The sequence below is a fragment of the Sceloporus occidentalis genome, unplaced genomic scaffold, assembly GCF_023333645.1.
Source record: "Sceloporus occidentalis isolate IW3139 unplaced genomic scaffold, rSceOcc1.0.p SCAF_3, whole genome shotgun sequence".
NCBI classification, from domain to species: domain Eukaryota; kingdom Metazoa; phylum Chordata; class Lepidosauria; order Squamata; family Phrynosomatidae; genus Sceloporus; species Sceloporus occidentalis.
The window spans coordinates 159,772,714-159,786,812 of NW_028316983.1; the positions used below are offsets into that span (position 1 = coordinate 159,772,714).

Below are 14,099 nucleotides of genomic sequence, written 5' to 3' on the forward strand. Positions count from 1 at the left end.
TTGTTTGTTGTTTTTAAAGTGGGGTCATGATAGCACAGTGAGGAGAAGGCACTTCTCTCTGCCCATTGGAGGGAGGGAGGGAGGTGGAGGCAAATGGGCCTAAGTCCCTACTGACTCTCCATACCTTCCCTCCCTTCATTCCTGAAGGACTTTTGGCCTCAGAGAAGGAGCTGTCAACCATCTGGGGCATCTGTGGCCGGGGGGGGGGGGGGGTAGTAGGGATCCCCCAAGGAAACCAAGCTTAGCCTGCTTTTGTTTTTTGGGTGCGGGGGGATGTAAAGGATCATGCTTTGGGGGGTGCATGTTCATGTCTTTGTGTGCACGTGGGGGAAGCAGGGGAAGCCTGAGGCTTCTCAGTTGATGACCCCCTGGAAGGAGGAGGTGCATGAAAACGTTCACAGATTTGGCTGCCTGAATTTGCAAAGGGAACACACACACACCACAAAGAGTAAAGGAGGAGCTAAAGGTGGTGGCTTAGCTCCTCTGCTTCCCAAAGACTTTGATCTGCTGGCTGAAAACACCTAGAGGGGATTTGCAGTCCTCTGAGGCTGAGAGTGTGTGACTTGGCTGCAAACCCCGGAATACATCACCTAATATGTTTGCTGTCCCTCCCTCTCAATACTTTCTCATCCCCCTCCCCCCCAAAACATTTCATAGCTGGGAGATGGAAAGACATTTTAAAGTAGCATTTAAATCTGGACTATTTTTTAAAAAGTAAATGGCCCATATGCTATTACCATTATTCAGTTTTCTAGCTTATACATACATACATACATACATATATATATATATATATATATATTTCTTAAATGTCCTACATTTTGTAGTGTTCTGTCCTCTATTCTGGTTATGACGTTTGATCATCCTGCTCAAGACTCCTCCGCTGCTTGGCCTTCTCGAGAAAGAGCAGGGTGGAGGAGGAGGAGGAGGATGGAATTAATAGTAATAATATTAATTATTAATAAGGAATTAGTAATTAATATTAATTCATTATAATAATTAATTAACACCTACCTGCAACCCGAAGAAGTTTGGTGATTTTGATTTTGGCCCCTGCCTACTTCCACGTTGTGAAGGTCTTGATCTGGATTTTCAGATACTGTACCGGAACAACAGTATTGCATAGTCTAGAAGCAACTACTTGATAGTCTAACATTTTAAATCTATGGAAATGTCTTGAAGCCACTCTGGAGATCCATAATTTGTATTTACTTAGGGGCCTAAATACCTCAAAGACTTCAAATCCCATCTGATTTTAGAAGCTAAGCAGGGTCAGCCCTGGTTATTACCTGGATGGGAGACCACCAATGAATACCAGGTGCTGTAGGCTATATTTAGATGAAGGAATTGGCAAAACCACATCTGAGTATTCCTTGCCTAAGAAAATTCTAGGAAATGAATGGGGTCACCATAAATTAGCATCTGATTTGATGGTGTGCACGCACACACACAATGTAAGTCTCTCTTGCAAATCCCTAACAACCATCTGTGATAGGAGTGTAGGGTTTCATTGGACTGAGGAAAGCCTCTCATAATATGTTCAATATTCTGTTCAAAGGCAGGATTTATCAAAGAAAGCATTCTGGGATATACCTAGTCTTTGAATTTGATTTTGCATTGGACAGCTACAACAGCATGCAATAAGAGTAAAGTGAGTAAAAAAGTGGGTGTCTGCAAATATTGTTGCAGTAACCCTTAAAGTCATTCACTTGAAAAATAACAAATCCTTTAAGGGGATGGGGGTGGATAAAAGAGTCTTGTGGCTACTGTGCAGGAGCAGCAAAATAAAAGAACAAAAAGCGTATTGACAGATTTCACCCCTCTTGCACTTCCTTCCTCTTTGGTAAGATTGTATGTTAAGAAGCTAGTGCCTCTTTGTTTTTGTTTTTTTAAATATATATATATTAAGTGCAAATATTTTTCAAAGCATTTGTTTTACAGGTCAAGAAAGAACTTCAAGAATGTATAACTTCAAGAATATATGTTTAATATTTAAATAAATAAATAAGTGAATAAAATGTTTCCTAATAATCAGATATTATTTAATTACTTCCTGAACTTCCCAAAACTATAATTGACCTTGCAGCTGTTTTGTGGCTGTTGTTTCCAACACAGGAAACAAATTTTCAGCAGTTAAGGTCTTACTGCTTTGATGCTGTCTGAGCACCAGCTATACTTTGCATGTGAAGGGAGACTCAGAGCCTTTTGAGAACAAAACTTGAAGCTATGAAATACATTTTCATTATATTTGGTCGTTTCTGTCTTCCAGGCCCGGCTTGAAATTTGCGCTCTGAGTGATGCTGTGGCTGTGTTCCTTACATCTGAGAGCAAGTGAGTAAAGATGACTTACAGTGTCCATTAACAATTTATGAATTCAGTTAATATGCACAAAAGTAAAAACATGGTATTCTCATTAGAATAGGATAGTCTGGCAACTGCAAATGTGTTTTGTACTGGGTAATGTACATTTGTAGTCCTTGAAGCAGTGGTGTCATACAGTAGGAGAGGTTCTCCCAGGCCAGGTAGGCCCATTTCACTAGACAAAAAACAGGTTTATGAACATTCCCAATAAAAGGGCTCCCAATCAGTCACTTATATTTCTCTTCCCAACCCTGGTCAAGGAAGAGGAGCCTTTAAGGTTGAGATGATCCTGTCATTTCTTTTTATTATTATTATTATTATATTTTTATTGCTGTAGGATAGCTGTGGAAGAGGACCACTGTGGTATAGTGGTTTGAGTGTTGGACTAGGATACTAAGGCCCGTTACAAACGGGCACCCTAGGACGGACTCAGTCCGTGCTAGGGTTAGAAAGGGGCGTCTCTTCCAGATGCCCCTAACCCTAGCACGGACTGAGTCGGTAACAAATGGCAGCGGCTGTTCCACACGGCCGCCACCATCTTGACGTAACGGACGCTCTATGTCCGCACGTCGTGCGGCGGAAGTGACGCCGCGAGTGCGCGACTAGCGCCTCGCGGCGTCTCTTCCAGGCTGCACGAAGGAGTGCGATTTTCGCACTCCTTCTTTGCTGCATCCGGGAACCGCGCTGTTTGGCTGCTGTGGTTCCCGGACAAAGCAACCGGCAGCAGCAGCAGACCGCCGCAATTCGATGGTCTGTAACGCGCCTAAGAGACCAGAGTTTTAATCCCAGCTTGGCCATGGAAACCCATAGTAGTGGATTCTTTAACAAGTTTTGCTTTTGACACATTAGAATCATAGAGTTGGAAGAGACCGCAAGGCCCATCCAGTCCAACCCCCTGCCATGCAGGAAAGCTCAATCAAAGCATCCCCGACAGATGACCATCCAGCCTCTGTTTAAAGACCTCCAAGGAAGGGAACTCCTCTACTTGTATTTGATAAGATTTATAATCAAAATAACAGATTAAAATGATCACATTAGTTGATTAGAGCTTACAGTTCTTGGAGTAAAATGCAGGTGTATGGCTGCATCTACACTGCTTTGACACTGCTTTAAGTGCCGGGCTCAGTACTGTGGAATTATGGGATTTGTTGTTTTGTGAGATACCTAGTCTTCTCTATCAGAAAGCTCTGCTGCCACAAAAGCTACAAATCCCAGGATTCCATCAGATGGAGCCATGACAGTTAAAGTGAGGTCAAACTGCATTAATTCTGCAGTATATACACATACACATGCACAAATACAGTACACAGAATACTGTCTATGTAGCATTTTTCTACTCTGTGTTAATTTTTGAAGTTAAATTTTATTATTGTAAGAATTGGCAAACTTTCAGAGCCTACATAATTGAGAAATATATCTGCACTGAAAGAGAGGTTGGAATTCAGAAGATCTTTGTGAAAATTGTGTAGGCTAATTATGTTTTTAATGTTACAGCTCAAGCTTTAAGCAAGCTCTAGAAGCCTTGCCTCAGCTATCAAGTGGTGGAGATAAAAAGTAAGTTTGCTTTCTTTTTATTTAGAAGGTGTGTTCTGTGAACAGAATAGTAGTTAAAACAACCATTGATGTTAGAAACATTTCATATTTTTGGCAAACCTGGTGGTGGTTATTGGTTATGACACTTTTCAATATACATGCACATTCTCTATGGTTCTTACACTGTTTATCTTTCCAAGAATTTTGTGCAATAGATTAGGTTAAGAGCTGCTGACTTTGTGCAAAACCACACAAGCAGTTCCACAGGTAAGCAGAGAAATGACCTTCGGTTTCCCACATCTGAATAAAACATGCTATCCACTTCACCACACTGTCACCCCAGCCCCAATCTCCTTTTGATGCTGGAAGTTCAGCAAGCTTACATTTCCAGATGTAACTTTTGGATCTGGGTTGTTTCCAGCTGCATCAACAGCAGTTTGGCACACAAAATACCCTGTTGAGTTTCCTCCTGGATACCGCTTGCTGGCTCAAGTGGTGAAGGGTTATATTCAGGGCTGCTTGTTATTTGCTCATATACTCTGCTGCATCTGCGAGATCACCACACACTTCATTGCAGCATTTCAAATAATGAATTCAAATTTATGGAATGATTTAGACCTGTTCATGTTGCCAGTGACATATTATATTTAATATTGACTTATTAAATATTGACTGTGTGTGGCTGCTATACTCATACCCATTTCTGGAGGGTGTTATTGAGGAAGTAGATACTGACATGTTTATGTCTTTTTACTCGCTGGCCCTGGCAAAGATTATACAGCTGTGGAATTTACTGCAGCTATAAATGCTACATTTTTTTCAAGAGGAAATTGGTGGTGGTTGCCTAAAGACTAACTCAACATTTTTAATATAAAATTGTTTTCTTCTGCTTCCTAGAGTTTTGAGAGTTTAACTTTACTTTGCCCCTTACTACTTAATTCTTTTTTTTAAAAAAAAAATGTAAAATACACTTCCCATCTAAAGGCTCATCTTCAGTACTGCCCTTCTCAGAGGCATTGTCTGCTAGTTTGAAATATTCATCAAAATGTTTAATCAATCTTTGTTCTGACCAGTGAGTAAACATCCACTCAAAGGGAAAAAGTAAGTACTGAATAGAACCCAGACAATAGGGATTAAGTGCCCCATCATTTGTATAAACCATCCATAAACTGAAGCCATATTGGCTAATCCAGTGTTTCTCCACAATATTTAGTTCTTCAAATATTTTGGATTTCCACTGCTAGAAACCCAGGTCATTGGTTGTGCTGACAGAGTCTTCTGGGAACTGAAATCTAATAACATCTAGCGGACCAAAGATAGTTGAAAAGCACTGTACATCCATTGGCTGAATTTTTTTATGTCTGAAAGACACCATATCCCCTCTGATCTTAGAAGCTAAACAGGGTCAGCCCCTGTTAATACTTGAATGGAAGACGTATGCGCAGTGCAGCATCCAAATGGCACCACGCCACACTGATGTCATTAGTGCGCATGAGGGTGCTAATGGCGCCATGTGCGAGAGGGTGCAAAAGTCCCATTAAATATAATAGCATAATTCAATATCCCATATATAAAATAGCAAACTCAAGATTTGCTTTTGGGAATTTTTATTTACATATTTTCAAGCCATGCATGGTTGAATCAATGGATAAAGAATCTGTGGTTATGGAGGGCTGACTACTTTCAGATTTTCGACATTGATTTTAATTGAGGTCAAAAAGACTTCAAGGATCAGCAGAGAGCTAATAGAGTCCCATCTGAAAGCATTCAATTCTACTGCCAGAAATGTTTAAAATTTTAATTGATTCTGAATAGGAAACCCCTCTTAATACTGGTTATAATTGAAAAGTATGTATGTATGAAAAGGGAATGATGGACCAGTTGTCTGTTCCTTTGGTTGAGGGTCCTGGTTCCTCTTAATTTCAAATTTGGTGCTCCCTCAAGAAGGAGACACAGCAGTACAGGACATAGACAAAAAAAGAATAGATGTTGCACTTAGAAAGGTGCACAAGACTTGAGCTTTAGCTATTAGAGCTTCAGTGGCAGCATCAGTTTTTGCTAGGGCTGTCATGCTGTGGGTCCACGATGTTTTGAACTCAGAAGACATAAGTGCATTTAGAAAGTGTTACAGTATGTAGCAGATGCTGGTTACTGTGCAACAGTATTCACAGCTAAATCAATAATGGCAACGGCAGTGGGGAGAAGATCATTATGGTTCAAACATTGGGTGGCTGACTAAAAATCAAGACCCAATTTAGTAAAAACACCATTTAAAGGGAAATTACTCTTTGGTGAAAAATCATCAGAAATAATGCTGATAGAAGGAAAAGATAACACGTTTTACCAACAATTCAAAAAAGAAAAGAATAGAAAATATTTTAGGAACAAAACCTGTTCCATTTGAGGAGAAAGAACATTTCAGAGACAAAGAGACTACAGAAACTACAAACCTCAGTGGAATTAGTCAAGGTTTCTGTTTAGGCATCAGGACCCAAATAAGGCAAGAAGGGGAGCTGATCACCCAAAGAGGGGTGGAAGAGCTCAATATTGACTTGAGGGACAACTGGTGGAAGGAAGACTACTTCATTTTGAGGAATTCAACAACACCAGACAAACTTGTCCTTAAAGTAATGATAGGAATACAACATTCAATTAGGTAAAAGGCCTCCCCCCTCAAAAAAATTATATGGCCAGTATCAAAAAAAGTATTATAAAAAGAGAGACAGTTCAGCAAAAGATCTGTAGTTTGTTGGAAATGGAGCAATGGAGGATGTGCCTCAGAATCAAAGATTCATGGGCATTTATGCAATGTTTTCCCTTTTTCCATACACAGTGGAGGTTTCAGACTGGGTCTGGGTCAAAATACTTAAAGGGGTTTGTTCCAAACTGTAAATTCCAGATGGAAGCCTTGCAAACTATCTTAGACAATATGGAACGTTGTTGTTGTAGTGTGCCTTCAAGTCATTTCCAACTTATGGCGACTCTAAGGATATCATGGGGTTTTCTTAGCCACTATCTTCAGAGGGGATTTGCCTTTACCATCCCCTGAGGCTGAGAGAGTGTGACCTGGCCAAGGTCACCCACTGGGTTTACATTGCTGAGCCAGGATTCGAACCCTGGTGTCCAAAGTCATAGTCCACTGCTCAAACCACTACACCACAGTAGCCCTGTAATTTGGAACTATGGTACTATTTATGTTTGATAGATTTGAAAGAAACATATTTACACATTCCTATGAATCAAATATACTGGAAATTTGGCTGCAACAGCCTTCACTATAAATTCAGGGCCCTTCCATTTGGTTTAGCAGCAGCTCCCACAGTTTTCACCAGTGTTCATCGCAATAATAGTTTACCTGAGACAATGGGGTATTTGATTGTTCTTCTGCATAAATGACATCTTGGTGAAAGCCAAGTCAAATCTGTGAAAGCGGTTGAATTGTTTGGAACACCCTGAGTTGCTGGTGAACCATAAAAGGTGCCCCCTATAGTCAACAAGGTATCTGACTCATTTGGGAGCATGGTGAAAGGCTGCGTATTTCTTTCAGAGGTAAGAATTAAAAAAAAAAAAGATGACATCAGAGTTATTACAAATAAAAGCAATAGATTTAATGCATCTAGTAAAAGTGTTAGGAATGATAATATCCTGATCATGATAGTTCCATACAGGAGCATTACAATTTTTCTTAAAACCTCATCAAAGCTCCATAATCAGAAAGTTACATTACAACCTGACATTACCATTCCAAGTAAGGAGAAATTTAAAATGGTAAATCAAGAACAAGGTATTGGACAATGACAGTTCCTTCATTCCACAAGGGAAAGTAACAGTAATAACATTTGTGAGCTTTTATGGCTGAGCAGCACATTGCAATGGCTAGTCTTTACAGGGAGAATGGAAAGAATTCGAAAGAACACTCAGTATCAATCTCCTGGCTAGCATTAGGGTTCGCACCAATAATAGAGAATCAGAATGTTCAGATATGCACAGGCAACAGATCAGTGAAGGCATATTTTTCCAGCTGCCATCAGCAGCTGATAAAGGAAAACAGAATTCTGAGTTGGGTTGAGAAACAGCTAAAACACAGTCAGCAGTTTATCTAAAAGGGACACTAAACCTGACAGATTTTTAAAGCAGATTTTGTTAAAGCAGGCATAGAGCATAACTAGGAGAATGGAGTTTAAACAAGTCAGATCTATTACTGATTACATATACCATATGGAGAATTTATTTGCCTTGGGCAAAAATTTCAAAGTAAAATGTTTTTCCCCAATAGGTGGAAATATAAATGCAGACTGTCACAATGTTCTAGCAGTAACATGGCCAGAGGGGCTTCTGTATGCCTTTCCACCATTGCTGATAACTCAAAGTTCAGAGAGTTCTTACAAACATCAAAACTGCAAAGAACAGAAATAGTCTTCATCTCTCCACATTTGGCCTCGCAGGCCATGGTTTCATCTTTTGAAAGGCATGTCAGTGGAGGGTCTGTTTCCTGCCACGGGTGGCAGAGTTATTACATCAGGGCCCAATACTCCATCCCAATACAAAATGGTTAAAATTAACTGCTTGGAGATTGAGTTGAGAAACTTGATTCAATAAGGATATTGGAAATCATTACTTAGTACAATCTTGGCTTCCGGAAGATAGCCTGTCCAGTGCATGTATGAGGCTGCCTGGAAAGCTTTCCAAAAGTTGTGTTCAGAGAATTCAGTACTGCATGAAACTATGAAAGTAAAAGAGGTCCTGGCATTTTTACAAGATGGACTAGTGAAAGACCTGAGACTCAGTACATTAAAAAAATAGGTAACAGCTCTGTCAACAAAACTTTCCAGTAAAGAGAAGTCCCTATCAGCTCACCTTCACATTAAAAGGGTTTCTCAGAGGTGCAACTTTACAAGCACCATACGTTTCCAACTTGTCTAAACTTGGGATCTGAACTTGATGAATATTTTGACAAAAAAAATTGAACCACATAAAGAGACTTCATTAAAGTTGTTAACTTTCACAGTGGTATTTCTGGTAGCAATAACCTTGGTTAGGAGGATTTCAGAGTAAGTATCATTTTCAGTCAAATCTAATTTCTGTACATTTGAGAAGTAAAAGTTGTCATTAACTGTTGATCCAGTCTCTAAGTCTTTGCTAATGAGAGCTGGAAGTCAGTTCCTAGAAATGCCCCCTTTTTGTCTTCTAGAGGAAAAAATGGCATTCAAAAAAAATCTTTGGTAACAGCATGCATTTAGAGTAGCTGCATCATTAGAAGACCTTTGTAAAGCATGGATGGAAGGAGCCATCCATGTTAGTTAGGCACTATAAAGTTGATAAATTCAAATCAAGGCAAGTTGCATTTGGAAGAACTGTTCTGAAAGCAATACTGCAAGAAGATAGCAGCCAGTCCTGTCTTTGAAGTGGAAACTTGGATATATTCCAGTAGTTATTGATTGCTCCTTCAGCCAGTCTGAGAATGAAAGGATGATGCCTACCATGAATGACAATTCTAGGAAGGCTGAAAACTCAGTGATATGCTTGATCCCAAAATGGTGGCATGGCCATCCCCTTCAATTTGGCTCACAGGCCACCAGCGCTCAATAATAAATTATATAGCATTGATTGTGATTCATATCAAAGTTAGTATCAAGGCACAACGTCAGATCTGGGAAGGAACATTTCCCCCATATTTCAAACCAACTGAGACTGTTCTGTATGCAAATATTCTTCATAAGAACATATCTATCTGATTTTTGAAATAATGACATTTTATTTGAACACATCTAAAAGGAATTTATTGTGAATCATTCTTAACCAGAAGTCTTTAAGTGTGTGTCCATAGGAAACTGATATGGCACCCTTAGTAATGGGTAGGTTTAGACAATATGCTTGTAATTGCTTGCCACCTCCATGTATACTACCTTTGTGAATGTCAAAGAGTTTTTAGGGTGGTACAAGATTATCAGATTTCTTATAGCATAGGCTATTGTGGTCTGTAATCCACTTCATGAAATGAATGAAGTATAGTCATGATTTATAAGACAGAAATGATTTGAGGTTCAAGGTGTTGTAAACAAAGAGGTTATAGTAAAATGAAATTCAGAAAGCACAGACAATAATAAGCACATTATTAACAGTAGCTATTCACAAAGGGAGAGCCAAGTGTTTGAATGCTGAACTCTGGAGACTAAGAATTCCCTGGCTCAGCCATGAAACCCTTTGGATGACCTTGGGCAAATTACTCTCTTTCACCCTCAGAGGAAGGCAAAGGCAAACTGCCTCTGAACAATTCTTTCCAAGAAGACTATGTAACAGGAGTGCCCTAAGGTCATCATAAGTCAGAAACAGAAGGCACACAACAACAACAAAAATTCACAAGAGAGTTGCTTCTGTTCTAACTCAGAATAACATGCATCTCATGGAGTAGATGGAAGTATGAAAGTTTAAGCTGTGATAAATGTGTTAGTTTTTAAGGCGCCTCATGATTCTTCTTTTGTTTATGCTGCATCAAACTAATATAACAACCCTGATATTACATTTATGGTGCATGATGAAGCCCATTTCTACTTCTATCATTCCCCCCCATAGCCAAAATATATACTTTAAAAAAAAAAACAATAACCATCTTTAAAATATTATTCTTTTTAACAGATTGCTTGAAGAGCTTCTGAACACTTTCAAGAGTAGCATGCAGTTGCAGCTTACCTGCTTTCAAGCTTCTTCTTCCACTGTGGTGAAAACATAAGGCAGCTCTAAACTGTAATTATTTCACAAAAAGGAAATAATAAATCTCATCATTCTTGATGTTTGCATTTGTTCTACGTATGCCATTGTATTACAGTGTTGTTCAGCTTGCTGACAGGTAACTATATTACTCCATTTGTATGAATTCCGTCTCTTGAATCAGAACTCCAAAATAAAATCTCTTGTTTACTTGTCAGTCTGTCACTCCAAAATGCTGTAAGATTCATTGCCAGGTGGTTTGCCAAACAGAAGTTTTCTTCATTGGGACTCTGTAATGAAAACATATAAAATGGCCTTTTTTCAGATTGGATGGCTTTAATAGAAGGGCTGTGCTCCCAGGACATATCTCTCCCTAATCCAGAGGAATCCTGCCTGGCCTTGGCACCATCATTTACCCCATTTAGCAAGATCTGTATAACCTCAATGTAGCATTTTCACAAGGCTGGAGAGACTGCTGAGGGAGGGAAGAGGAAAGGAAGGAAGGAACAAGCCAACCAATATTGTGTTTGTCTGGAAAACTGATTGTATGTTTTAATCTACCAAATAATTAAACAAAATTTACTGCTCTGCTGTTCTCCATTATTCTGGTCCCATGTAGATAATTGGAGTTATATATCCTTGCCAGATGCAGAAATTTTGAAATTATACATTCTTACCTATCAGATTATTGTTTTACCTTGGCTGCATGTATACCAAGATTGTCATCTGCACTCACCTATAGATATATTTTGTTTCATCTAGATGCACCATTTGCCAGCAGATTTCTGTGTTATAGCTCAATTGTTATGCCAGACCATGTTGATACCTTGCAAATATTGCTAACCAATGCTTTTCCAAAATTATATACATCTAGTAAACATTAAATGTGCCCTCATGAAGTAGTGAGTGTAAAGTTACATGGAGCCAGGAATAGCACAAGCACACTCACACTATTTTCTAAGCAAACAGCTTTTGCTGCTACAGCCTTTTTTGATACCAAGCCTGATGGTACCCCATCTGGCAATCTGGGAGTATATCTCACCAGGGCTTATGCTTTGCATCCGTGCCATCCCACCCTGTGCCACTTCCCTTGCCCTCCCAGGTTGGATTATCCAGCACTGGTGCTGTGTCAACTCAGGGGCCCCAAACAGCAGCCCCTGCTGCCAGGTAAACACATTCGCAATAGGGTAGCTGGCTGCTTCCCTTTGCATCCATGTGCTAGATGTGCTCTAGTAATGATCTGGGAAGTCACGTGGCAGTCCTTTAGAGCAAGGATTTTGTGGCCTTCCAGATGTTGAATTTGAACTTCAGTAGTCCCAGCCAGCCTAGCCAATAGTGAGGAATGCTGGGCTGTTGCTGTCCAGTAACATCTGGAGGTCTGCACAGTTCTGGTCCCTGTACTAGACCTTTGCTACCAGTAGGTAAGTGTGCTTATACACAAGCACTGGCGAGTGCTAGTAGTTACAACAGGGGCACCACCTGAAGTGGCAGGTAAGTGCCTTGGACAGTGAGTGCAATCTGCCCAGGACTCCCCAAATCTGAAGCTATGCCTGATCATCTTTTCCAATTAGATGTTTATGTACATGCCTACAGTCATAACTTTTTAGATGGAATGGCAGTCTGAGAAGAGGGTTTTCCTATGAAGTAAAAACTTTTCAGGTAAGTTCACTGGCCAGCTTTTGACCATTCATAGGATTCTGTGTTGGTTTTGAAGCAAAACAAATACATATTCCATTGTTTTCTCATTGCTTCCAGTAGTCTGGCTTTGTAGCCGCGCCCTGGCCTCTCGCTCAGCACCGTCCTTTGTTTTCACATGTTAATACATTCTCTACAGTTTAAATGTAGAAAAAAACCTAGCACAAAGCTGTTGAAAGCTTGTAGGTGCCATAAGGAACAAAGTTCCCAGATGCAAACCAGCATTCAAATGAGATCCAGCCATGGCTCCATCTTAAAAGGGGAAAGATACATTGCATTTTCTCATTTAAAGGTCTCTGTGGCATGGTTCTCAAATTGAGTTTTTTTTAATGGCTAGCCCAAAATTCTTGTGAAGTACATATTTCTTGTGTATTATAGGCAAAATGCTACAGTTATTGGGTTGAGTTTTAATTTTACCAGAAAAATCACTTAACTGGCTGATATTGTAGTAACACTTGTAGATAAATGTAGCCAATCTACCTGAAAGTCTGAGCAAACATAAATATAGTCATTGTTTATTACTTGTGTATTAAGAACATAAAATTATAATAGTGAAATCTGGCACCTTCTTAAAAGACAATATGAGAGTAGTTAGGATGGGGCCCATGTCTCTTTGTTGAGAAGGTGAGACAGCCATGGCTTTTGTGTTGATTTGAGGTTTGCTCTTCTTTAGTTGCAGCATGTAAATTATATACTTTTACATCTATAGCCTTTTTTTCGCTTCATGGATCTCAAGGGATATACTTGAGGCAGGCTGGGTGTCTGACCTTCTGCACTCCCTCCCTCTACCTCCCTCTGTTAAATTGCTATAGTAATCCTGTGAGGTAGGTTAGACATAGAGTGAGTATGGCTGGTCCAAAATTACTTGGGGAAATGGTATGAATTTGCTGCCATATCACTCCAGTTAAAATTGCAACAAATCTTCAGGCATTTTTAGACTTGAACTTAGACAGTGTGCTTTGGAGAATCCTTGTTTTGATTCAGACAGCTCCAAACTGGTGTGAGATTTGTTTGAATCCAAAGCATGCCCCTACTTTTAAAAAGAAAGAAAAGAAATGGCCCATGTTGTACATGAAAGGCTTTCTGTACATGTTATACTTGTGTGTTGCTTTGTGAGACTGGTTCATAATGTATATACTCAACTATAATTTGACCTCGTGTATAAGTTGAGGTCAGGTTTTGGGGCCAAAATTATGGATTTTGCCATGACCCATGGATAGGTCAAGGGTAAAACATGGAGGCTCCTTCATTGTGTGTGTGTATGGCAAGAGAGACTCTCACTGAGGCTTTTCTTCATCGTTTCAGCTTTTGTTTCAGCCAGATGCAGGGGCAAGAGGGGACTCTTAAAGAAACTGCAATTTCAATCAATCACCCAGGACTCTTTCTGCTTGGCTCTTTCTTGCTAAACTCCTCTCCCCACTGCATAGGGAAATCTGAAAGAGCCGCTATCACGTTTCATTGCGACCCATAACTAAGTTAACCTGGGATTTTGGGGTCAATATTTGGGCATAAATTTTTAGACTTATATATACCATAGTTAAAACTGCCACAGTCCTAAGGACATTAATTATTTCCCTTCATGCATAGTGTTCATGAACAGTAATAAAGCCAATAAAAGAAAGTGTGCTGCATGTTTCTCTGCAGGGATTGCCTGTCTCTAACACAGATGTTGCTAAATCAGTGTGTCCTAGATACAGGTTTACAACAATTAAACTGTTGGTTACTGGAAAAATGTCTAGCCTTGTTGTGGGAAGTAACAGAACAGTGGTATATTCTTAAGGGATCTGAAAGACTGAAAAAAA

General features: G+C 39.7%; 1 protein-coding gene across 3 annotated transcripts in view; it reads left to right on the forward strand.

Annotated features, from left to right (window-relative positions):
- LOC149316996 (exocyst complex component 2) overlaps positions 1-12,102 on the forward strand; it is a 105,173-nt gene extending 93,071 nt beyond the window's left edge. For all 3 annotated transcript variants that reach the window (XM_089516637.1, XM_089516638.1, XM_089516639.1), the window contains exons 26-28: positions 2,270-2,331; positions 3,856-3,915; positions 10,531-12,102. In XM_089516637.1, coding sequence (XP_089372763.1) covers positions 2,270-2,331; positions 3,856-3,915; positions 10,531-10,624 — 216 coding nt within the window. In that variant the 3' untranslated portion in view covers positions 10,625-12,102. The remainder of the gene's footprint in view (positions 1-2,269; positions 2,332-3,855; positions 3,916-10,530) is intronic.
- The last annotated feature ends 1,997 nt before the right edge of the window (positions 12,103-14,099 follow it).